The sequence below is a fragment of the Equus asinus genome, chromosome 22 (assembly GCF_041296235.1).
Source record: "Equus asinus isolate D_3611 breed Donkey chromosome 22, EquAss-T2T_v2, whole genome shotgun sequence".
Lineage (NCBI taxonomy): Eukaryota > Metazoa > Chordata > Mammalia > Perissodactyla > Equidae > Equus > Equus asinus.
In genome coordinates this window covers 31,854,951-31,880,181 of record NC_091811.1, presented here as the reverse complement: position 1 = coordinate 31,880,181, position 25,231 = coordinate 31,854,951, and the positions used below count along the sequence as shown (strand labels likewise).

The 25,231-nt window shown below is 36.6% G+C and overlaps 2 protein-coding genes across 4 annotated transcripts in view; one reads left to right on the top strand and one right to left on the bottom strand.

Annotated features, from left to right (window-relative positions):
• The window catches only part of RECQL (RecQ like helicase), a 48,380-nt gene extending 47,192 nt beyond the window's left edge, over positions 1-1,188 (top strand). The window contains exon 15 of the mRNA XM_014832399.3: positions 203-1,188. Coding sequence (XP_014687885.3) covers positions 203-355 — 153 coding nt within the window. The 3' untranslated portion in view covers positions 356-1,188. The remainder of the gene's footprint in view (positions 1-202) is intronic.
• Positions 575-25,013, bottom strand: PYROXD1 (pyridine nucleotide-disulphide oxidoreductase domain 1). Of its 3 annotated transcripts, XM_044775214.2 has the most exons (13): positions 24,828-24,972; positions 22,678-22,758; positions 19,282-19,388; positions 16,865-16,984; positions 14,210-14,338; positions 12,164-12,237; positions 8,683-8,843; positions 7,887-7,987; positions 6,686-6,821; positions 5,653-5,765; positions 4,944-5,066; positions 2,524-2,661; positions 618-1,495 (listed from the first exon to the last, which is right to left on the bottom strand). In XM_044775214.2, the coding sequence occupies exons 4-13, from the start codon at positions 16,934-16,936 to the stop codon at positions 1,247-1,249; spliced, it is 1,296 nt and encodes a 431-aa protein (XP_044631149.1). In that variant the 5' UTR covers positions 16,937-16,984; positions 19,282-19,388; positions 22,678-22,758; positions 24,828-24,972; the 3' UTR covers positions 618-1,246. The 3 variants fall into 3 exon arrangements, with proteins under 3 accessions (XP_014687886.1, XP_044631149.1, XP_070351134.1); XM_014832400.3 differs by lacking the exon at positions 19,282-19,388 and having other exon boundaries at positions 575-1,495; positions 24,828-25,013; XM_070495033.1 differs by lacking the exons at positions 12,164-12,237; positions 14,210-14,338; positions 16,865-16,984; ... (1 more) ...; positions 22,678-22,758; positions 24,828-24,972 and adding an exon at positions 11,372-11,429.
• Between the last annotated feature and the right edge of the window lie 218 nt (positions 25,014-25,231).

Sequence of the window (25,231 nt, the reverse complement as noted above, 5' to 3'; positions counted from 1 at the left end):
CAGGTGTTCGGGGTTGCTGACAGCACAGCCCCTTCTAGCCAAGATGGGGCTCATATTTGAGTAGAAATTTAAAGGGAAAAACCAGACCACTGGACACTTACAGAGCTAACTGATAGAGATGGACTATTGCGATTACTAATCTCATCAGAAAACAGAATAGCTGAATGTTTACCAGCGTGTTTGCTTTGTTCCTGTTTTGTAGACTGAACCACCTCAAACTTGTCATCCTGAAGGAGCTGATAGAAAGAGGGAAGGAAAAAATTCAGGTAACTTCCAGAAGAAGTCTGCAAACATGCCTCAGCAATCTGAGGCTAAGAACACAGGGGCTAAGAAAAGAAAAATTGCTGATGCATGAGTGTATCTAAATTTTCCAAGAACAGAACAGTTTATGCATGTTTACACCATTATTTTTGTAGTTAATCAAAGTTTAATTTTTAAGACAATTTCATTAATGTTTTATACAAATGGAGCTATATTTTAAGAACTTATCTCTAAAGAATTGAGGACTTGAGAATTTGAGATCTTTTGAAAATTTGAGAGCATGAATTGTATAAATTTACAGTATGAAACAAGGGAAAATAAGTCTTTTTTTTATGTAAACTCCTTAAAAGAGTAAGTTCACATAACTGTCTTAGGCTCTTTATGCCGTGATATACCTAGCTATATTTTTTCTTTTCACATAACTCTCTTTTGATGGCAGTGTTATTGTACTGAAAAGTTCACAGGCTCATGACAGAAAGTGAATGATTTCAGGTTAAAATAATAGCTGTAGAATTCAAACAAAAAAGGAATAAGGTATCAATACAAATAATATTAGCAAAGAAGATATTGCTGCATCTCTAAGTAAAATAAAATTACAAGCTTCTTGACATTTTCCAATCAAAGAATGGCTCTGGTCTACTAACCAAGACCAAGTTGTGGGCTGAGCAGATAACAGCCTAGCTAAATGTGCTCCAAAGCTAAAATCACAAATGAATGTGTGTACGTTTAAAACACAGAAATGAATAACTTGAGAATTCTTACATAATTGGTCAATTTTGTGTTAGGAAAAAAATCTGTAAATAAGTTATTTGAATTGATTTTATCTTTAGAATTTATTTTTTAATATTTTTCCACTGAAATCATTATCACTTCTGTACTTTTAACTTCAATGTGGTCATCATTAAATCAGTGCAATCATTTACTTTATTGATGTGTGACTTTTTTGTCTTATTTGGAACTTTATGTGGTTCTTGAAATGACCTTTTTAGTCAAAATAATCTTCTATGTCAATATCTGGATCCAGTAGGTCTTCTCCATATGCTGAAAGATTCATCTGGTTTAAAATCAAGTTTTCAAATGTTTCTTCTAAATCAGTTTCACCAATTAAGACAGCTCCCATCATTCGCCCATTTTGCATGACGACTTTGACGTATTCTTGTCCTTTGGTACATCTCAGCATTAATTCATGATCTGAACCTAAGCCCTGTGCATTGTATTTTCCCAGCAATACAACCTATATATAAAAGGGGATAAAGAAGTTATTCTAGTGAGTATAAAAAGGAAACACAATATATAGTTATTTTGTGTTATTTAGAATGGCCAGCAGAAAATCTGTTCACAAAATTTTACAGCTCAAAGTGTCACTGGAGAGAGTTCCAAAGAAAACATTTGAATGGCATACATTTATCCTACAGATGATAATACCACATAATCTATATGAACATTAAAAATATCTAAGGAGGGGCCGGCCTGGTGGCGTAGTGGTTAAGTTCACACGCTCCGCTTTGGTGGCCTGGGCTTCGGATCCCAGGCACAGACCTACACACCGGTCATCAAGTAATGCTGTGGCAGTGGCCCACATACAAAATACAGGAAGATGGCACAGATGTTAGCTCAGGTCTTCCTTAAGCAAAAAGAGGAAGATTGGCAATAGACGTCAGCTCACAATCTTCCTCACCAAAAAAAAAAAAAAAAAAAAAAAATCTAAGGCATATACAAATATGTAGGATGTAGACCACATTAGCCTGGAGTCATGATTTAAAGATTTAATAAGGAACTGAGTTAGATCTTTCATGGGCAAATTATTTACTCTCCTTGAACCTGTGCACGTGTTTGTATGTGTGCTTCTACTTATCAGTAAATAAGGGAGAAAATACTTGCCTCAAAGTAGAGGATTAAGATAATACATGTGGGAAAGCACTTGCTTCATTCTTGAGTATGATAGCTGCTAGTTCCCCTCACAAGGAAAGAATGAATCTCAAGTAAAATTTAGAAATGCAGTAACAGGGAGCAAATCTGGAAGAGATTTTTTACCCCCTTAACTATAAAATACTATAGTGGGAAGGTAGGTGATGATGATCAGATGATTAAGAACTAAGACCAGCAATACTAGGTATTGATTTACAAGAAATGAGAAAATACGTCATTTTTTGGTAAAATGATTAATCCATGTAATTTTTATTCAAGTGAGAAAATTAGATGCTCATAATTAGTTACAAGAATAACAAGCAGAAAAGGCACTCATTTGTTTATATATCTTACCTTATAGTTAAAAAATTTTGTTACATGAGCAAACAGTTCGAAGCTGAAATCCATGTCAATGGAGTCTCCTAAAGTAGCTGCAGCCATGCACTTGGCTGCATACCATCCCATCTGTCTAGCCTGCGTCCACAGCCTCATCTGAAATAAAAGACGTCATGCAGTATAAGTTTTCATTATCATTACTTGAAAAATGTTAGCACCGTAACCTTGTAAAATTCCTTAAAGGGGTTCATTGTGTGAAGTCCTTGAGATCCGTTAGTTCTAGCTGGGTTAGATGACTGGTATCATCTATGCCATAGAAGCAATCACAATCCACACTAACCAAAATGATTTTGGTATTTGATAATTCTAATTCTCTAAATTACTGCCTCTAAAATTAAAGAATGACACCAACTCTGTTTCAATAAAATTTCTACTTGAAAATTACTAAAATATTTCAGGCTACACCAGGTGAGAATAACATTTTAATTAACCAGTCCTCTCTTCAGGGTAAATTTATTATCAGCATTAATAGAGATACCAAATTACCACTGAAAAATGTGTTCCTCTTGCTAATCCTCATGTTTTGGTGCTTGATAGTTAAGTTCTACTGTGTAATTTAAACTCAATGGTCAGACAGACAGAACAGCTGGTGCCCAGCCCCAAGACAAAGCAGACGTCAGCAACTCATTCTGGGAAGTCATTTTAAGTTTTTCTCTACAACAGTATTAATTTCTCTTCTATTGTGTTTTTATTGTATTTCTACAAAGTTTTGAGATTGGCTGGTATAACAGAACACTGGCCTTGGAAGTCAGTAGATTTGCATATCTTCTACATATTTATTTAACTTTTCTGAGCCTCAATTTCTTCACTTGAAACAAACATACACCACCACCTCCATGGCTACTGGGATAATTAGACAGGTTAGCCTACAATAAGCAATTACTTTCCTTATATCCCACGTGTGTAACTAATGCTGTCTTTTTGTGTGCAAAAATAATACCACAATCATGGATCTGAGCTTCAAGCATTTCTGGTAGAAGTGATAGACTTTATTATTCAATCTCCTCTCTGTAAACAAGGCAAGTTTGATGAAGTAAGAGGCGTCTGTGGTAAGATAGCAAAGTAAACTAAGCATGCTAACAGCTAGAGAATGGCTAATAAACGTTACCTGAAATCTTACACTGCTGGACTAATGTATCAGCCTCAAAGTCCCTTAAATTTTCATCTTGGACTATGTAAAACAAATTATTAGTGTACTTATTGCTTCTGCACATTAAAAGACAGAGTCTGTTAGATTCACTCAAAACCAGACACCTTATTTTTGGATATTTCTTTCCTATATCAGAGTATGATGCACATTAAGAATACAATTTATCCTACAGGGTTTAAAAAGTTTAAAAAAATTCCCACAAACTCCAATTCCTAACTGAGAGTTTGTGACAGATATACCACAAAAAAATGACAGGATGGTTATAGAGAAAACTGAAAACAAGCTAGTTTGAAGCATTTTAGAAACAGGCTGAAAACACTCTCATATTGTTGATGTTATTTCTGCTGTACGTAAAAACACACAAAATAATGAAGCTGCCTCTTAAAATACACGTAGCTCTTCCACTGCTTCACGCTCCACAGTGAATCTGAATGAATAATATCCCTACCTGTGGAGCTGGTCTTTCTCCAAGGTAAGTGTTGACTGGTTCTTTTATCGTAACATCCACCTATGTCTCTACTCCTCCCAAGACAACCTCACCCATGGCCACTGCCTTCTTCCTCCAGTATCTCTGCTCCACCCGTTAGGAGGCGGGCAACGCTGGGAGGGCAGGAAGGGAGTCTAGATCCAGCTGGAAGGAGCTGTTAGGCTGTTCACTATAGGAACATTTTTTCAGTAACAATTCCCGCAGGGACAGAATAGGGTCACAGGCTTTATGTATATGGTTTAGAATCTCAGTAGTCTGTTTTTCAATCTAAAGCTGTGCTGTCCAATATGGTGGCCACCAGCCACATATAGCTATTTAATTAAAAGTAAATAAAATTAAAATTCAGTTCCACTGTGACATTAAACACATTTCCAGTGCTCCATAGACACATGTGGCTAGTGACTACCTGATTGGACACTGCACAAGTATACAACATTTCCTTTATCACAAAAAGTTCCCTTGGACAGTGCTGATAAGCATCTGACAATGAAAAAGAAAATAACAGCCCATAATTCTTTTTAAATTAAGACATCCCAGTCTATTCCATCATTATAATAGTAACTTAACAAAAGGGAAAAATTCTAGTAGTGTTTTTTTCTTAATGCCACAAAAAACTCTATGATAGCTTCCTACTTAAAGTTGAAAAGTTGGGAAACCACTAAGTTAGGTTTCCTCGTAGCAACTCCTTTGTTTTCAGATAGAATCTCTGATAAAAACATCTGATCAGGTATGCTGGCTTACCTGCTGCCACACTGGGCTGGGTTCCCAGGAGGCAGTGCAGATGTCACCTGCAGCATAGATGTCAGGAAGGGACGTGTGCATATGATTATTCACTTTCAGGCCACCATCTTCTCCTAGATCAAACTAAACAATGTTCCTCGTAAGTGTATGTGGTAAACAAGTCAAATTTTTACACCTTGATATGCTGATCTTTAATGAAAAGTGAAAAAAAGCTGCAAAGTTTAGACAACTAAGCTGAATTTCCAGGGAATTAAATTCTTACTAAGACCCATAAAATTCTTAGAATGTCAACATCAGAAATAGCCAATAACCATATGACTATCCCACTCATAATTACAAGAATATTCTTCAGTTTTTGTAAGCTTCAAATGCTAAAAAGCAAAAACTACCAGATGGTTTCTCTAAAAGAATCACTTTTAAGAATTCATAGGAGGTGTCAGTCTCTTACCAACATTTAGACAAATAAACTGTGCATTATGTCCCATTAATGACACTTAATGCTGGCATTTAACTGCTTCAGGACTTTAAGCAGTAAAAAAAAAAAAAATACTACAAATCAAGACATGAATATAAACTAAATTGTTTTCAGCCACCTTAAGTTACAGTTATGTACTAAAACAATAAACAATTATTCACCCTTGAGAATTACAGACCTTCATAAATAATTAATTAAAAAATACTCATAGTGGGACAAAAAATTTCACCTTACATTGTTGCCACAGAGGAAAGGTTCTATATTTGGTGTAACTCCTGTAGCACTGACAATGAAATCGCAGCCATATATCTTTTCATTGGTCAATTCCACATATACAGGCCATATCTCTTTAAAAAAAAAAAAGACTTTATTCTCAAATGTAATCACCATCAACTGTCCATCCATAGCATTATATGACTATAATGACTAGAACAAAGAAAGAAAGAAAAAGCCAGGAGATGACTTTAAAATAGCTCTCCTTAATAATTTTTATAAGGTCCATTTGCCAAAACAGTTTTTAATGCAATTAACACCCTCTCCTTGTTTTGGGTATAATTACAAAACTATGGCATTCTAAATGCTTTTCCTTCAAATTTAGACAGAAATTCTAACAAAGTAAATTTAAATTGATAATCACTTCATAAATAATTTACTTAAAAATCTTTATAATAGATTATACTCCATGAGAGTTTAGTCCAACTACGTTACTCGCTTTTCAATGTTTTCTCTTACTATTCATATTCAAACTCTAACATTAACTCCCCTTTCCCATGGAAAAATTCAAAGAATTCAGAACAGTGGAATATGTCATACACTAGGTTTGGCTGAGTGTATTTCTTCAAAGCACAGGTAGTTCTCACAAGAGTGTGGAAAGGGCATTAGGAGATCTGTGTCTTAGTTCCAAATGTATAGCTTTTTCAATCTGTTTTATTTGGGGGAAGTCACTTCACCTCTGAGAGCATCCATTTTCTTAGTTTTTATTTGTTTTGTTTTGATCTGCAAGATATTTTGATTAACTGACAGGGTTATGACAGTCAAAATACAGATGAGCCCTATGTAAAATGTAAGCTCTACACAATTTATTAGAAAACTTACAGAGTAAGTAGTGAAAATGAAATGATTACATTATTAAATTTACATTATTAAGTTATGGCTTTATTTTTACTTTTCATGTTTAAATTTTATATGAAAACCTGAAGTTGCTTCTTGTTTTTTAATATAATAACATAGCAAGATTAAGTTGTCTTTTAAATATTTCATTGCTTACCTTTATCAGTTGAAACTGACTGATTATTAGGGTCTCTTGGAAAAGTCAAGGACTTTTTCCTGGAAATTCTAAATTCTTCCTGAAGGTAGATTTTCTTTACTTCACACATAGTTTCAATGTGAATCTTATGAGAAAACTAAAATAAAGAAATACTGATCACCATAATACTTCCAGAAAGAATGACTTGGGTTACTGAGATGAAGAAAAAATTTATAAAACACTTGTAGAAAATATAGAAAAAAATAATTCTTATAAATAGAAATAAAAACACATTGGAGGCCCAAAAGAAGCCTCTTCATTCCCGTGCATGAAGGGAATGAGCGGAAATTCATTCAGGACTAAGAGACCAGTAGTTGCACTGGCAGGTAGCACCAAGGGCATCCTTTTTAGTATAGGCCTCACTGATATTTACATGTTTTCTTTTTACATTACAACTGTTAGAGACTGTAAAAACCTCTTGAGGGCAGGTCTATGTCAACTTATTGTTACATCCCAGAACCTTAAGTAAAGTGCCAGTTAGGTAGGAGATACTCAATAAATGTTTATTGAGCTAAACTGTTGGAAGTCTCAGGTTAAAAATACTGTTAATCTTAGGATCTAAAGTCGCTGGAAGAAATGATTTTGCATCATGTCCATCACAAAAATTGAATGTATGGTGAAGCCAGCCCCCCTCCAACCTACCCAACGCTGAAAAGAAATCAGACACAGTAATAAGGACTGCATGTACGCTTGTTACAATATTTAAGTACCACAGCCTTTTAACAACTATTAACAAAGTAAAATATCTAGTAAATAAAATGAGTAAGAGCAAGTCATCTGCCTATCCAATTAGGATATTAAATGTATATTTTATTTAGAATCCATCTAATAACCTTTAAAATAAGATAATGCATCAGAAGTAACCTTTGAGAAAAGATTATTGTAAAACAGGACAAGGGTATTCACTGTAGTCTGTGTATGGAGATCTCTATCCTGGTGAGTTAAAAAGAAGGCTGAGAGTCAGTTTTAGGTGAATTTAACATTCACCTATCCTTGGTGGGCACCTGGGCCAAGTGGCTTTGAAGTTCTTTCCTAGCACTCTCAATTTTAAGTGAAGTGACCTAGCATTTCTTTGACTATGTATTTGTAACCGGTCTTTAACAAATGGTTTAAGAATTTACAATCGCATTTAGACATGTTTCATCAGTATATGAAAACACACCTCTTTTGTTCCTTTAAGATTCAAGCCTTCATGCCAGTCAGGTCCCAGGGCACTGCCTACATTAGCAGCATCACCTTTGGTTCGTGCTTCCTTTTTCCTTCCTGAAGAGAGAAACTCAATTCAAAATTCAAATGATAGAGAAAGTGACAGGCTGAGAATTATGCTTTTGTTCTGAAGCTTGTAGGCAATTAATGATTCTCATACATACAGCATGACTAAACTATCTATATCAATCATTTTATTCATTATTTTAATATTTTGTGATGTAGAGCAATAAAATGGATAATCTTTCAATCAAGTGTTGAGTATAAACACACTCACGGTGCTTTTTGGGTGTTATATACACTAATTAACATGAAGGGTAATAAAATTAGCCATCAAATTTGAAAATTTTTAGCACCCCCAAAACTTGGAAAATTCTTAAATTTTATAAGCCAAAAGTTAAATTAAAAAAAAGCTCTAAAAAGCTGTGAGGCTTGCACTTGTTTTTTAACTCACTGCATCTTTTATAAAATTACCTTAGGTATTGTCCATTTCTAGCATCTGTTTGCAAAGATGCAGATGCGCTGGTTTATTTTTGACTTTACATTTCCAATTTTAGTTATACATATTTTTCATAAAAATACATATATATTCTAGAAAAATCTAAAAAGTCAAATAAGGATACAGAAATAAATACTATCTATATTCCTATCTCCCAAATAGAATATTTTGCTGTTTTCTTAGAACCTTTTTCTATATGGTTAAAAACGAAACAGTTTCATCTGTGAATTCATGAGCTAGATGCTATATTTACCTTCAGTTGTATATCTGGTTCTTCTATGTGCAATTTTACCCTCTGGTTTTTCAGCGATGAGCTTTGAAGTCAAGAATTCAGCTGCTCCTGCATCGAAGAACGTATTCCCAATAGCTTTGTCTTTAATGACCCAAATGACTTCACAGCCTTCAATTTCATACCTAAGAGGAATAGTAAATTACTTAGAACAATTTCAAACATCTAAGTAGAAATCTTTCTATCGGCAAATAACAATTATCTCCTATGGCAAAAGTAAAAAATATTTTAGAGCAAACTAAGAAAGAATGATTATAAAAATGAATGTAACACTCTTTCAGGATAATAAGAGTTAAAGTAGAATAAATAATATAAGAAATTTAGGGGCCAGCATGGTGGCGCAGCAGTTAAGTGCCCACGTTCTGGTTCAGTGGCCCGGGGTTTGCCGGTTCATATCCCGGGTGCAGACATGGCACCACTTGGCAAGCCATGCTGTGGCAGGTGTCCCACATATAAAGAAGAGGAAGATGGGCACGGATGCTAGCTCAGGGCCAGTCTTTCTCAGCAAAGAGAGGAGGATTGGTGGCAGATGTTAGCTCAGGGCTAATCTTCCTCAAAAAAAAAAAAAAAAGAAATTTAACTAGTTTACTGAAAGAACAGATAAGTGGCAAATATATGTACTGAGTATCAGGTAAAATTTCATTACAGTGAGTATCACTTCCAAGTGTTCAATTTCTACAACATAGTTACTATATGAAATCCCCCAGGGTTCCCAGGAGTGAGCAGTGCTTTATCTGCTTACAGTGTAATCAGTAATGGATAGGTGGGTAGTATATAGCTACAACATCAAGAATAGTTGACTTCTTTGGTAACACATTTTATGTACTCAAAGCACGACGTTATGGAATGGGAGAGAATTAGAGTTATAAAGAAAAGTTTTAACTTTGTTACATAGGAATCAATACCCTGCAATTAATTCCCTTCATCTCAGAAATTTCCAAGCCATCTACCCAAAGAAAATCCAGTTCACAGAAAAATAAGGATCTTAGAGGAAGAAAGGAATGGCCATAGTCTATATAAGCCACCTTCCAATACTGTCCATGAGGCAGCTAGAGCTCCTGGGCATCTGCTGTTTCACCTCTAGGTTTGGACACTGAGAATGTGGTTTTCTTAATATTCATTTCATAAAGTCTCTGAAGTCCATTATAATTATCTGCTATTAAGACTTGTTTTGGTACAACTGATAAATTGGGACAATCCTGGACGAAGAGGATATATAGTGATCCTAATTATGCTAGGATTTTATTTGAAACTGCAATGGTAATAAGAGTACTGTGTGTTAATATTATTAATTTTTAACATGTACTTATGGTACAAAGTATTGCCATCTTTATTTCACAGACTGATATAATGTAACAGTTAAGTTCTTTGACTTTTCAAGACTATTCAATAAACAGACTATAGAAAAAAGGTTTAGTACATATGACTCCAGGTTCATGCTCTGACGTTCAACTCCAGGAACAACTCTGATGTTCATGCTTTTTGGCATATGGTAAAGGAGCCCCTTGTCTTATCCAGTGGGCCTTTACTTTTCCTGCTCTCCTATGCCAGCAAAGAATATTATAGTTACTAAATTTCAGATTATGTGGAGAACATTCTATTTTATGCTGCTCAGGTCATATAGTGTTGCTGGTGAGCAGAAAGCAGAATACACACACATTTGGTAATAAATTTTACACTTCAATTTACATCTGTGCACAAAGTTGGCATGAAATTCCTTAACTTCTATCAAATTGGAAACTTCTCTACCATTTTTCATAAAGTACTATAGCAGTGTAACACACATCGGTATAGCTTCAAATGCCGGTGCTTTACTAGCAGGCCTTCGTTACTAGAAGTAACACCACAAATAACTCCCGTACATGCTCTACTTCACAGGACCCTCTCTAATCCTCTTACCCTACGAGAACTTTCTGAGAACTATGTCCTCAGAAAGATGCATAAGCACGAAGGTATCATCACACACAGGGGAGATACTGCTTTCGTTTTTAAAACCACTCTTAAAAATCAGACAACTTTATAATACTTTAGTATTATAGTTTTGTGAAATTATGAAAAACTATTCTGTTTGAAAAGGAAAGGATTAACCTACACTTGGAGAGAAGAAAACGGAGATGATAACTGAAATAAAAGTATACTGAAGAAATTAGTATTAGCCTCAGTGGAACACAGAGGCTATTAAAGAGCAGAAAGGGTTTGATTCTGTCATTTTTCATCAAAAAAAGGCAAAGGCCTAATCATTCAGTGAACCCAAACTGAGAGAATAACACTATATGGGACCTTTCTTAAACTATCAAAGAGTTTAATTTTAGTTTCATCCAAATATATAGGCTTCAATCTCCAACCTAAAGAAAGTGAGGAATAGGATTGAAAGTTTGAAACTTTGAACATTTTTGAATGTAAGAAAGCTCTTTAATGTAAATAATAAATAATTATATATCAAGTTACACTTTTGGTAATAACTGATGGAGAAAATTTGTCATGTGTACATAAGGATTTGAAGCCTCTCTTAGAATAAATCTGTGCCCCCTCTTGGCCCAGTTTGGTTTTGACTCCTAGTTTTTTCTCTGCATTTCTCCACACGATGCCACAAACTTCATAATTACAATAATGATTACCACTCTTAGTACTCAAGCAATTTAAGAACTCTTACAGGCTTTCACTGGGATTCACCGTCCTCTAAAAAAGGGGGAAAACCTAGTCTGAGAGATGGAATGGATGAAAGTGAGCAGAGACAGGGCACTGGCAGATTCCTTATTTTGAATCAAATTTGTTCTCTTTGTAGTCAGACTCAACTTTCTGGCCTGAAAAATATCCAGACTATTCCATGTTGGCCATCCACTGGAAGATAAAATTACAAAGAAAGTGAATCAATGTTCTGTAGACCACAGCAGGATATTCCTCAATGTTTTTTGAATTTGAAATATCATCTTAAGGTAATAATATTTCATATTAATTAATGTGTTTACATTTTCCACACTTCCCAAAACCAAGAGCTAGGAGTACCACATATCCTGAAATACTTACAAACACTTTGGGTTTCATGGGCCAGACAGTAACATATAAATGAGTGAAGCAGGATGGGTATAAGTAATAAAAAGGGGTGGGGACTATGACTAGAGATTTCTAATGTGTACACATTAACAACGTTTTTCAATATAGTACATGCTTTATAAGCATACAATGCAGGGGTCAAATCTAGCCAGTCAACAGTTAGGACCCTTTCAGACCTAAAGCATTGCCTAAACTTTTGTTTCATAAAGAGATTTCTGCAACTATGAATTCCATGAAAGCTTAAAAAATAAAGTGGATTTTTCTCCTGGAAAATGTATTAAAAACAATTATATTTATCTTTGATTTTCAGGGTAACAAGATGTTTTCTAGTCTGCCAATAATCACACGGATTACAGTCAATTTTTAAATAATATTTTAAAATAATACTTACACTAATTCAAGTGCGATCCCACCATTGCCTATGATCATTATTCTTTTAGCCTTAGTAAGCTGTTTCTGAAATTCCTATATTAAAAAGAAATGACATAGTGTTTTGTAAGAGTGGGCAATACCTGAAGCAAGAGGCTTCACCAATAATAAATCTCACTTTCCTACTCTGCCAGGATGCACCTTCCAAATTAATATCACAAATGTTCCCCTCTATGTTTCACCCCAAACTGCCTTTACAGCACTGCCTCCCCTGATCTCCCTTGCCTTTTATGTCATTACATTTAGAGTACTTCAGTTTCATCAAGAGGCACTGTCTTTAGTTTACCACATTCCCAACTACTTGACCAAATCAATTTACTAACATGACAGTGATCTATATCCTAGATAGAGGATTCTTCCTTTTCTTCTAGTCACTCAGTCAACACTTCCCCTGCAGTCACTCAGCAGTTAAAACTTGAAGCAATGAGAAGCACAGCAGCCTAGTGGTTAGGAGCACAGACTCTGGAGTACCTGGCTCTAGCAGTTACTAACTGAGTGACTTTGGGCAAGTTGCTTAACCTCTCTGCGCCTCAGCTTCTTCAACTGTAGATGGAAATAAGAAGTGACTACATCTCAAGGTTTCTGTAAGCATTAAGATGATGTAGATAAAGCTGTCAGGAGTAGCAGGCACATAATAATGTATAATGTTTACTGAAAAAATGTTATGCTACTGCCATTATAAGACAGCTAACTCATGCCCCCTGCCCCGCCCCAAATCACAATGAGCTTAGAGAAAAGCCAGTGGTTGTTCTTATGGTACTTTTCAATGTTAAGAACAGTCCACTGTTTCAGGATGACATCTGAATAGCTAAATTCTTCCTCCTAGTATGTCAAGTTAACATTTCTATTAAATTGACCCAAAACTTATTGTAATATTCAATAATCACTGAAATTGGCTTCTTTAAAATCTTAAGTTAATTTTAGTTTGTCCTTCATTGAGGGCAGTCGGTAATTTAAGAAAGACCTGTAAAGAGCACAGGACATGGAGATGAATGGCATGAGTTTAAACTGTACTTCTGATAAACTTAATAACTACTTTAGCACAGGTAAATCACTTCATCTCTCCATCTCAGTTTCCTACAGCAGAGTGGGAGTGATGACTGTCACACAGGACTGTCATGAGGATTCAATGAGTTAATGTACGTAGAGGGCCTAGCTGGAACATAGTTATGAACTCATCTTTCATAATATGAACCTAAAATGTTTACAAGACGATAACCAAGTTCTTCTAGTGTTCTCTAAATTCGTAATTATTTAATTAAGAATAGGCTGAAAGAAAACATCAATTTTCAAGACTATAAAATATTATTAGATAAATGTAAAATTATCACCTCATGGGACAAACCCATCAGCTTGAGGTAAGACAAAGTATTGTGATTGGAAACCAAGAACAGCTTCTTGACAATAAGGGTCAATAAACCCTAAAATAAATTACCAAAAGAAATTGTATATGGTTCTGGAGATAGAGTTTCACCTTACTGGGATGGTTTACCACTGTTCTTAAGCAAAACAACAAGCCAAGCAACTTTTTCAGTTCTAGGATTCTGTCATGATTCTGTAACGCAAAGATCTTCTGAATACTAATTTCCTTGCTGAGGAGTAAGTTCAGTAAGTTTTGGATATGCTTTACATGTTGGGAAAAAGATCATTACATTATTTAGGTTTCAGGTCACATATTCCCAATCAGAGTAGAGTAATGAACGTGTGAGCAATGTAAGTTGTAACTTTCAGCATAGTCAATGTATCTGGGATATCACATAATGGAAAGAACACAAAACATAAGCATGAATTAAAAAGCAAGATAAATTATCAACTAAAACCAAACTGAAATTGGCAGTAATAAAACATTATAACTATTTTCTGGTGTATGGGTCATGAAACAAAAAAACCTCTCTTTTGCTCCTACAGTTCAGGAATTAACATTATAAGTGGCACACTTGGATTCAAGTGTAGAAAAGTCTAAGAACTCTTCTTGTTTCTTTCCCATGATCCAAACTCAAAATGTTACCTGAGCACTGTCTGTGTCACGGATTCCTAATACATAAGGATTTCCTTCACATATCAACTTTGGTTTAGCTCCAGCACACAGACAGAGTTTCTTATATACATGCTGATTGCCATCTTCTGTTAAAATGCACTGTAAACACATAGAGCAATGAAAGGGAGAGGGGAAACATGGGTACCATTTCACCTTCAGCATTCAATAAAACAAAAGCAAAATATGTATTAAGTCTGCCTCTTGGTGGCACTCAATACTTTGTGACAGCATCACTAGAGCTAGTTAGGCATGAGAATGCATTCTTAATTCTTAGAAATTTTTAAGTTGAGCCTTCTGATAACACGGCCTTGAACATTTCTGATCTCAGTGGAAGTTACTGTAAGAAGATCTAGTGATTTTAATTGTAACATACCTTAATATCTGTTAATGGGGACAGGGGAGTGGTGTGTGGTAGAAGAGGTTACAATATGTCTTACAGAAGTGCTAAAAAACCGCAATTATAGTCTTAAGTACATACTTAACACTTTACCAGCAAAGTACATGCTCTTTGGGGATTCTGTTTTCATATAAGTGAAAAATACGTTAACCTTAAATCCTAGCATGTAGAGGCTTAAAAGTTATTGATATTAATTTTTAATAACATTGATGGGTCTAAAAATACATAATAGAGATCCATCATTTTTGTTCCTTAATACTGAATGAAAATCTACATGTAAGTAGTAGCATTTAGAATGCAGATATACATAAGTGTATGCTACTCTGAGAGATGCCAGACTTTGCTGGAATGGTTTAGGAGGTCACATTTGTGCCATGGGTTTGATTTATAAAACTGCGCAAATCATAACACAGCACTTACTACACACTGAGAGATTTGTTACTCAGGTAACTCTCCAGCTGAGTAACAAATATATAAAACCAGTAATCCAACATAGTGTAATCCATGTAGAAATTTTATATAAGTCTTCTTTCAGATAATCTGGTTAGAATTTTATCTGACAAGCAGAAGTTAGTTATAGGCACTGACCAAATTTAATAAATAATTTGCATTTAGCTACTGTAAAAAACAAACAGAAAAACTCTTCATTGGCTTCGGTTAAATTTTTGGGAGTAGACATGAAGGTAAAAAACTATCTCTGATTCACTAAAGAATACAAAGGACAGATATGGGTGGCCCTCTGACTCATCTGAATGCCCAAATATAGAAGTCCCCTCATGATTCATTAGTATACTTTTGAACCTGCTTCAATTTGCAAATTGACTGACGTGGCTGTTACATGGAATAAGTACTACCACTATAAGTATTAGGAACTGGTTTTTGGATTCAGATTTTTAATTTTTTTCTCATAAAACTCAGTACTTTTTCTTACTTTTTTTTTTCCCATCAAATTATTTGTGTTTCAAATGTGGTGTATATGTATTTTCTCCCTTAGGGAGAACCATATGTTAGAGCTGCTTTAGAGAAACAACTACAAACTCTACCTCCCTTCTTGCCTAAAGCTTATCTGAGAATATTGTTTCCTTTTTTTCAGGACGATTAGCCCTGAGCTAACATGTGCTGCCAATCTTCCTCTTTTTGCTGAGGAAGACTGGCCCTGAGCTAACATCTGTGCCCATCTTCCTCTACTTTATATGTGGGACACCTGCCACAGCATGGCATGCCAAGTGGTGCTAGGTCCACACCCGGGATCCAAACTAGCAAACCCCGGGTCGCCAAAGTGGAATGTGCGAACTTAACCACTGTGCCACCGAGCTGGCCCCTGAGGAGATTGTTAATCATCTGCCAACATCCTTTCCTGAGACTGCCTTTGGGCCTTATATCATTTTGGACTATTCCAACCGCCTTTTAATTTCGCTGTTGGCCACCAGCCACTTGCTCCACCTTAGTTCATCCTTGACATTGCTGTCAGATCTCTCTCCCTAAACAAACATGTATTTTCTCATCCCTGTCTCCACTTAAAATCTCTTTACTATTTCTCCATTGACTATAAAATAAATTCAATTTCTTAGCACAACATAAAAAGCTCTTCACACTCTTGCTTCCTTAATTCTCTGGTCTTGTCTGCCCATCTCCTTTACTGATCCACACTGAATCCTTTGAGAACCTCACTATTCCACACGCCCCTTTTCCTTTCTAGGCGTCTCTTGAAAATGTAATCGTCTCTTCTTGGAATGCCCTTTTCCACCTGGAAAAGTCTTAATTCACCCATCTTTTAAAACGTAGCTCAAATATTTCTCAATCTGTGAAGTCTTCCTAAATACCCACATCAGAGCTTTGATAATATTTCAATGACTGTGCTTTCCACATGTCCACGTAATCACACATATGCATGTCTACATGCCCTGTGAGCTCCCAGGAGCAGGTTCCTTATATCACTGCTATTGTATCCCAGCACTGACTCCAGTGCCCAGAACACAGAGGCCACTACGGAAATGTTAATGCTAACTTGAAATGTAAGACCTAAAATGCCAAACTGAACTCATTATATAATCCCAATAAACTCGCAAAAAGTGCAAATTTTTCTAATAATAATGGAAACCAATGTCACTAAAATTTACATGCTAGGGACTTTGGTGGTGGTGGTACAGGTGGAGTCAAAGGCAGGCAGGGAAAACCTCGCCAAGATTTAACAGTGGAAAACGTCATTAAGAAAAAAACCTTCTTACGTGTTCTTCACTCTTCAGTTGCTTTACTCCAGATTCTATAACCTTAATGTTGGGAAAGCGATTTTCTAACATGGTATTTGGCTGTTCTTCAACATCAAATTCTTCCAATACTTTGGAAACCTGTATTAGATCAAAGAGGTAAAAATGTATATATTTTTTAAAAAATTTCAAGAATTTTAAGTAATAAAAGTACTTTAATTTCATTTTATACACTTCTTATTTCATGGCCATAAAACAAGAAAATCTGCCAACTGCACTAAAGGCAGTGGAAAGAGGGCTAGACTCTGCATTTTAAGACTTGAACTCAAATGCTAGTCCTACCGCTCTCGGGCGAGTCAGGGAGTCGCTGAGCCTCAGTCTCCCAGCCTGCAGAATGAGGGCGAACACTACTCACTTCTATATAGTTTAATCAAACAGCTTACCTATTTCCTTATGCTTGTAGCTTTCTCTTTCTACTTACTAGCTAACCTTATTGTGATCTATTCTTTGGACTCTTCTTTCCTGTTCTCCAAAATCACTGTGGATCATTTCAGTTTTTGCTCAAACCCTTTACTTCCTTGCTCTCTCATCTTTAACCACTAATTACCTGAAAACTCCCGACCACAGATCAAACTACCCACTTTCTCTAGTCCCATACCCGGTCTGCTATAGAATAACCACACACCTTGCAGACTGCTATTTGACCTCAGCTGCTCCTTAATAAACTGCATGGAAATTCTACCACATGGCGATAGCAGTTCTCAAACCTTTAGTCTCAAGACCCCTTTACACCCTTACAAGTAATCGAGTACCGCAAGGAGCTTTTGTTTGTTTGAGTTATACCCAGCAATATTTGCCACATTAGAAATTAAAACTGAGAAAAATTTTAACTATTTCTTTTTTTAAGATTTTATTTTTTCCTTTTTCTCCCCAAAGCCTCCCCGTACATAGCTGTATATTCTTCGTTGTGGGTCCTTCTAGTTGTGGCATGTGGGACGCTGCCTCAGTGTGGTTTGATGAGCAGTGCCATGTCCGCGCCCAGGATTTGAACCAACGAAACACTGGGCCGTCTGCAGCGGAGCGCGCGAACTTAACCACTCGGCCACGGGGCCAGCCCCTTAACTATTTCTTAATTCACTTAAAAGTAACAATAATAAATCCGATAGACTTTAAACAGATATAACATACTTTTAATGAAAAGTAACTACTTTTTCCAAAACAAAACAAATTAAGAGAAAAGAATGGCACTGTTTTACATTTCTGCAAATCTCTTTAATGTCTGGCTTAATAGAAGATGGCTGCACATCTGCTTCTGCATTCTGCTTCTGCGCTGAAGCTGTTGCAATACATTGTTCTGGCTGAAGTACATGAAGACAGTTTGGCCTCACACAGACATGCAGCCCTTTCAGATAATCGTATAGTCTTCTTTGATGTTACACTAAAACTCAACAAGTCATGGTTTCTTAAAGATCTGATGCAATGTAAAATTTGAAACCAAATTACAGACTTTTTCATACTCTGTTACTGTGAAATCCATTGATCTATCCTGCACTTTGAATGGATCTTGTAACATTACATGTTGGGTCATCTGGATATTATTGGTTAAGTTATGGAGATCTTCCAAATAATGACACATTTCATATCAATGCAATATAAAAAGTCACATTCATTATTATCACCAACAATCTCATCAGACAAGTCTTTAAGTACTGTGAGGCCGGCAGTGAAGAATGAGTCTTCCAAAATTCTAATTTTTGCTTGAAAACTCTAATTTTGTCATCTTGGCAACAAATACTGTCAGTTGTTTTCCTTGAAGTGACAGGCCCACTTCATTCATTTTCTAAATATGAATAACCACAGTTTGTCAGTTATTCTTTCACATAAAATTGATGCTCCATGAAAACAAGTAGCTAGTCCATCTTGCAACTCAGCAATTGCACAGCTGCTTTTCCTTGAGAGAACACTACTCTCGTATGCAGAAGTGCTTTATGCATATACCCCATTTCATCATACAGATTATTAAAAAGATGTGCACTTAAGACTCAGGATTTAATCAAAGTAAAATATTTTACTGGCTTTTATGTTTTTAACTGAGCGTGTGGCAGTGAATACAATGACTACTAGTACAGTTTAGCCACCATTGCTTTTGGACCATCAGTGCAAATGTCAATATAGTGAGAAGAGCAAATAACATCTCAGCAACATCTTCCAATCCCTCAGGGACTTTTTCAAACTTTCACCATTCTAATGTTCCCCAAACGTATTCCACTCTCTTTATCCTCAGCAAGTCACCTTACTTCTAGGCTCAGAGAGACTACTAAGAACTCATACTACTACTTCCCACCATCCATAAATTCTCTATCGTCTATCTTCCTTGACCCACTTCCACCTTTTCAAGGCGAATCCATTAATGTGTGCTCCATATCCCATCATCTCACCTCCTCAGGACTCTTTCCTTATTATGTAGTCCTTGTTTTCCTTCATCTTCAGCCTTCCTCACTGGTTTCTTAAACTCAACAGGTAAATATGCTGAACTCTTCTCCACCTTAAAAGAACAAAACTCAACTGAATGCTAGCCCTCATATCCTCTTTTGCTGCCATCCTATGTTTTCTCCTTTTGCAACCAAATTTCAAAAGAGAAAAGTTTATGTTTACTGCATTTTAGAGTTACCTCCCATTAATTTCTCAAATTAGTATAAATTGTCTCAAACTTACCAATGATTTACTAGAAATAGCTACTTTTCTTTTTAGGTATGCTTTTCTTTCTTTTTTTCTTTCTTTCTTTTTGGTGAGGAAGATTGGCCCTGAGCTAACATCTGTCACCAATCTTCCTCTTTCTTCCTTTTTCTTTCTCCCCGAAGCAGCACACAGTTGTGTATCCTAGTTGTAAGACATTCTAATTCTTCTCTGTAGGATGCCGCCACAGCATGGCTTGATGAGCGGTGCGTAGGTATGTAGCAGTGTGTAGCGCCCAAGATCTGAATCAGTGAACCCCGGACCGCTGAAGCAGTGTGTGAACTCAACCACTTGGCAATGGGGCCAGCCCCTAGAAACAGCTACTTTTGAGTCATCATCTTACCTAACTATTCCATAGGATCCGACATGATTAAGCACTCCCCTTAATTGAAACTTTTGCCTTCCTTGGCTTCAGGGATACTGCTCTTTCATAGTTTTCCTCTGAGATCTAAGACTAATCAGAAGGATGGCCATTTTTAAGTTCTCCTTTTCTCTGACCTTCCCTTAAATGTCAGTATTCCATAGGACCCCACCCTTCCTGGGAAAACTGCAACCCATGCCTGTGGCTTCAGCTGACACTGAGACTATGATGAATACTAAATTGGAATCTCCAACTCAGTCTTCTCACCTGCTCAAAATTCTCCAGAAGTTTGGCATCATCTAAATTTAGATAAAATGCAATTCCACATCATGGCATACAAACCTATGATGATGTGGCCCCTGCCTACTGGCTCAGCCTCACACTTTCCACCCCAGCAGTGCTGAAGTGGTACCTATTAGAGCACATTACAATAGTCATACACCTTCACATACCTTGGCACACGCCTCCCTCCACTCGACCTCCTTCAAACAGGGCAAAGCCTACTTTAAGTCTCAGTTTCAACGCAACCTCCTATGTAGAGCCTTCCTTGATTCTCAAAGGCAGGCTTTGGCACTCATTCACAATGTGTTACATATATAAAAATAAATATGCATTATTGCAATATGGGCTCAACTTTTTTGCCTCTATCAGGATAATTATTATATTGTATGTTAACTATTTATTGTGTATCTGTTGCCCTAATAGAAAGTCATCATTCTGAGAAAGTGCTACTCATTACCCATGAGAGCTCCAGAGCCTAAGTGCCTGGACTTAAAACCTGACTATATGCACTCTGGAACTTCACTTAACCTCGCCGTGACTCACTGACGTCATCGCTAAAGTGGGAATAATATAACAACCTACTCCACAGGGCTAAGGATTGAATATATTAATATATTTAAAACATTTAGAAGAGTGTTTGGTGCACAGTAAGTACTCCATAAATAATGTGAATTATTATTAGTAATCTTTTTTCTCCTTTAAAAATTACACAAGTCATGCTCTTTTTAACCCTAATCAAACAATGCATAATACAGAATAAAATGTTAACGTCTCTTTTTACCACTCTCCAAATCTCACACTTTCCTCCCACTCCAGAGATAACCATCAGTGACTTTTTGGTGTATGTTCTATACTTTCAATCTCTGTATCCTGGGTACCTAGCACATTGGTTCATAGATTATATAGATGCTCAATAAATGATGAAAAGGATGCAATTTATGACTTCCAAACACTAAGAGCAACTGATATTTGCATAATGTTTGTTATTTCAATGCACTTTCACATATATTAGCACATCTTAAGCTCAGCCTTGTTAAGCAAGCAAGGTAGGTAGTATCCTAATATTACAGGTGAAGCACACAGGTACAGAGATCTACCAAGGCTACACAGCCAGTAAATAACAGTTAGGCCTAGAACCCAAGATTTTTTTTTTCATTTGTACAAAACTTACAAAATTGGCAAAAATTGAACTCAATTCTTATAACTCTGGGATCATTACACCAAACTGAGTGTTCTGGAAAGACATTTCTAAGACCCAGCTCTACATCTTTCTCGTATGTATGTGCTCTTAGCCTGTAACTGAATATATATTTTTTTTCTTTTAGATATTAACAGCCATAATCTGTTCCCTGGTTCTCCCAATCCCGTATCCCCTTCGGCTGTACCTAGGTACTAAGATACTTTACAAATCTCTAGGAGGTTATAAGGGAGCAACGTAGGGCACTAAATTACTCTTGGTCTTAGGGGTTTACGTAAACCTTAGGGGCTTTGCACATGACAGTGAAGTGGGTTAACTGCATATGGATCTTTTTCCTGGGAGACAATATATAAAGAACTTTTACAAAATATACTTTAAGATTGGAAAGCTGTGTCTCTGGGAGATGGGTAGGGGGAAGGTGGCTTTTCTTACTTGACATCAAGTCTGTTAATCTTTATAGAATAAATAATAAATCTTAGAGAAAATGCAAAAAAAAGTTATTTTCTATTATCAGGGAAAATTTGTATTAAATCAAAGACTACGGCAGTAGCCTTTGCTGAAGTGTGGGAGGAAAAGATTTATGTTTTTCACCTTTTTATTCAATTATTTTTCACATAGGCATTATAACATTCATAATTGTAGCCTTTAGTACCTGTATATGATTTATAAATATGTAAATAAACATACATTAGGATATGAGCTCAAAACGTTTTAACAGGTAGGGTACAGGATCAAAAATGTTTGGAGACCACTCTTCTGTGATACTATCACCAAAACGATCTTAGACTCCTATTACCATGTAACACCATGTGTAATATAAATTCATGGAACTATTAAGTGTTCTAAAATTCTCATTATACATCTGAAACACTAATCATCTGCAAGTTTAAAGCTGGCTCAGGACTTTTCTTCTGCTTTGTAAACGCAGACATATTTATAATAAAGATATACATATATACTTGCACTTATATTTGCTTATTAGCATCTTTCCTCAAAAAATTTTATTTTAAATTTTCTGAAAAGTAATTCTGAGTGGCAGGAAAAAATTGGAAGCAAAAAAAGGCTAGAAATTCAATATCCTTCTGGGTGCTTTTAGTATTAAATCTGAATAATTCTAAACTTTCAGCTATGATTTTAAAATAAGTATCAAAAGACCATTTGTCACTTTAAACAATTAAAATACTACAATTACACTAACTGCTATGGAAGTTACTGCAATTTTTAAAAATTACTAAGAAAGTTAGTAAAGATTCTTACCTGCTTGAAATTTGTAACCGCTTTAATAACAGGAGAAGCTGTTACCAGGAGAATATCTTCTGATGGAAAGTGAATCGCCAACTTATAAAAAAACAAAAAAAGAAAAACTATGATAAATAACTTTAGGTATTAGTATATATGTTGTGTGGGGGTGAGATAGGGATAATGCAATCTTAATAATGTTATTAACCTAGAAAACTAAAAACTCACTGTTCCTCACCTAAAGGTCTCCATTATCCTGCGTCTTATTCATATTCATGGAGTAGTGGTGAGTAATATTCAACTCTGATAGTGAATTAAAATGAATAATACATTTACACTAAACACTAACAAAGACCTCATGAACAAGAAAAGTGACATAAAGAGGCATTCCTTATTTACTTAAACTGTTTTTTATAGGCCAATTTAAAGTTACCATTCAGACGATGAGAAGAAACTTTCTTCCTAACTAACGGTTAAACCAACTTCTATTCATTGTGAATAATATTTTCATTTGCCTTTGGTAGGATGAAATCACAGCAAACCCTCAATAACAAACATTTAGAATCTGAGCCTGATTTTTCCCAAGTGCTTTGGCACTCCTATCCCGCCTCTTTCAAATGCCCAACCAGTATATACTCTGGGAAGACAAAGCCATTTTAATATCAGTCTTAACAAAATTTAGAGTTTAACTTGCTATCGTTTCATCATTTTCCTCTAGCTACAACCTCTCTCTTCCTCTCTTTAAACTTCTTCTTAACTAACACTCCATTCCTCAACTTCATCAATCTCTAGGCCTATTTCTACTATACCATTAAAACTGAGCATGTTCAATTCACCTTAAAATCCATGAGATTCTTTTTAGTATATTATCTAAACTTTCTATAATATTTGACAATATTATCACTCTTTCCATCTTTCTTTCCTTTGTATCTTCTGTAATTTATTTCCCCACTTTGTTTCCATTGCTAGACCAGACCCTCAAAACTTCTACTAAAATCACTTTTAAATTAGCTTTCCAGTCTTATATTAACAAGCTGCCCCTGCCCCAAACATAGTATAACTAATCATTTTTCAAAAATTCTCATTTGGTCACATTATTCCCGTGCTCAAAATCATTATTTGTAAGTTCTTGTTAAATTCTTAGCATGACTTATAAGATCCTTTACGATCTGGTCTCTGCCAACCTTCCCGGCTTCTCTGGTCATCTCCCCCAGGCACCACATGCTTTAAGTTTGGCTGCTCCCATCCTTTCCACCGTTGCCTCCCTTTGGAATGTCTGTCTTTTTCTGTCTACCTGGTGAACTTTTACTTATTCTTCTATACGGAGACAAAAGGATACCTCCTTTGAGAAATGACACCCGTTCCCTAATTCTCCCTACAACTCCACAGGTACCCCTAAGAAAGCAAAGACACTGATGAAGTGATTTATTTACATGTCTCTTCCACTAGACTGTGAGTCCCTAAAAAGGAGGTACTATACTCTGTTTATATTTGACTCATCAGCCCCTAGTACAGTGCCTGGATCACAGGTGTTTACTTGGTGAATAAATGGAAAATACACACCCAAAGATTAAAAGTTAGGGGAAAAAAAAGTCTTGAATTTCTTGCACTATTTCTTATGACTTTACTGACTGCTTATGTTTACTTTATATCAACAAAATAATCTAGTCTTTTTTTTGGAATATATATATGGTCTGATGATTCTCTTCTATCTTGGAAGTCCAAAGTACAGGAAACTTACGTAAGGGTTTCTTTACCATTTAGTTACGAAGCACTAAGGACTTGGCACATACCCGGAAGATGAATTCAATCAGCTAATTAAGAAAGGGGGCTGAATTTTCTGACCAAGCGCTTACTCGTTATGAGCCCTCTTGGCTGCTCTGGCATCACTAGGACCAGGGCCTGGGTCAGTCGGCTTGCGGGTCCCCCCTGACTACTCGCTCGCCAGCCCTCCACCCTGCCTGAGGCGAAACCTGTGAGTAGCAAGGGCATCATCTGAGGGCCGCCACGCAGCCTCGAATATCTGGGATTAAGAAGGAGTGCGGGGCAAAAGGAAGCGGCAAAAGAGCCACCTGGAAAAAGGACCAGGGAGGGAGCAGGGGAGAGCCTGGAGGGCCACCGCCTCCGGGCTCGAGAAAGAGGCGGAGCCGCCTGCGCGCCCGACCTACCTGCTCTGCACAGGTGACACCCGCGATGCCACCGCCGACCACCACAAACTTCCCCGCTGTCGAGGGAAGGCGCACTGCCTCCATCCTCTCTGACAGCCCGCGGGAGCCGCGGGAGTTAGTCTGCCGGGAGCGGAAGCCGCGCGGGGGGGCACTTCCGGTGCCTGAGCCTGAGAATCGCGCTACGGGTGCCCAGGAGCTCACACTTAGTCTCCTCGCGTATCGGCCGTGGGCTGGTTTCCTAAGAGCAGCGGGGCCTCGTGGATTCTGGCTTTGCGTTCCTATCAGTACACCTGAATGCAGTTTTCCCACGTAGATTTGATAAAGAGAAGACAAAAAACAAAGTAAAAAAAATGGGTCTCCAAAAGAGGCTTGGCAAACTGTCGAGAGACAGAGCAGTGTTCTCA

Bases quoted from the DNA above. Each gene is read 5' to 3' on its own strand.
- PYROXD1 (XM_014832400.3), bottom strand. From the start codon at position 24,911: ATGGAGGCAGTGCGCCTTCCCTCGACAGCGGGGAAGTTTGTGGTGGTC. The intron at 14,339-16,864 runs GTAAGAAGGTTT...ATGTGTTTACAG, and splicing joins AACTGAAGAGTGAAGAACAC to TGCATTTTAACAGAAGATGG. The intron at 7,988-8,682 runs GTAAATATAGCA...TTCTCTCTTCAG, and splicing joins AACCAGATATACAACTGAAG to GAAGGAAAAAGGAAGCACGA.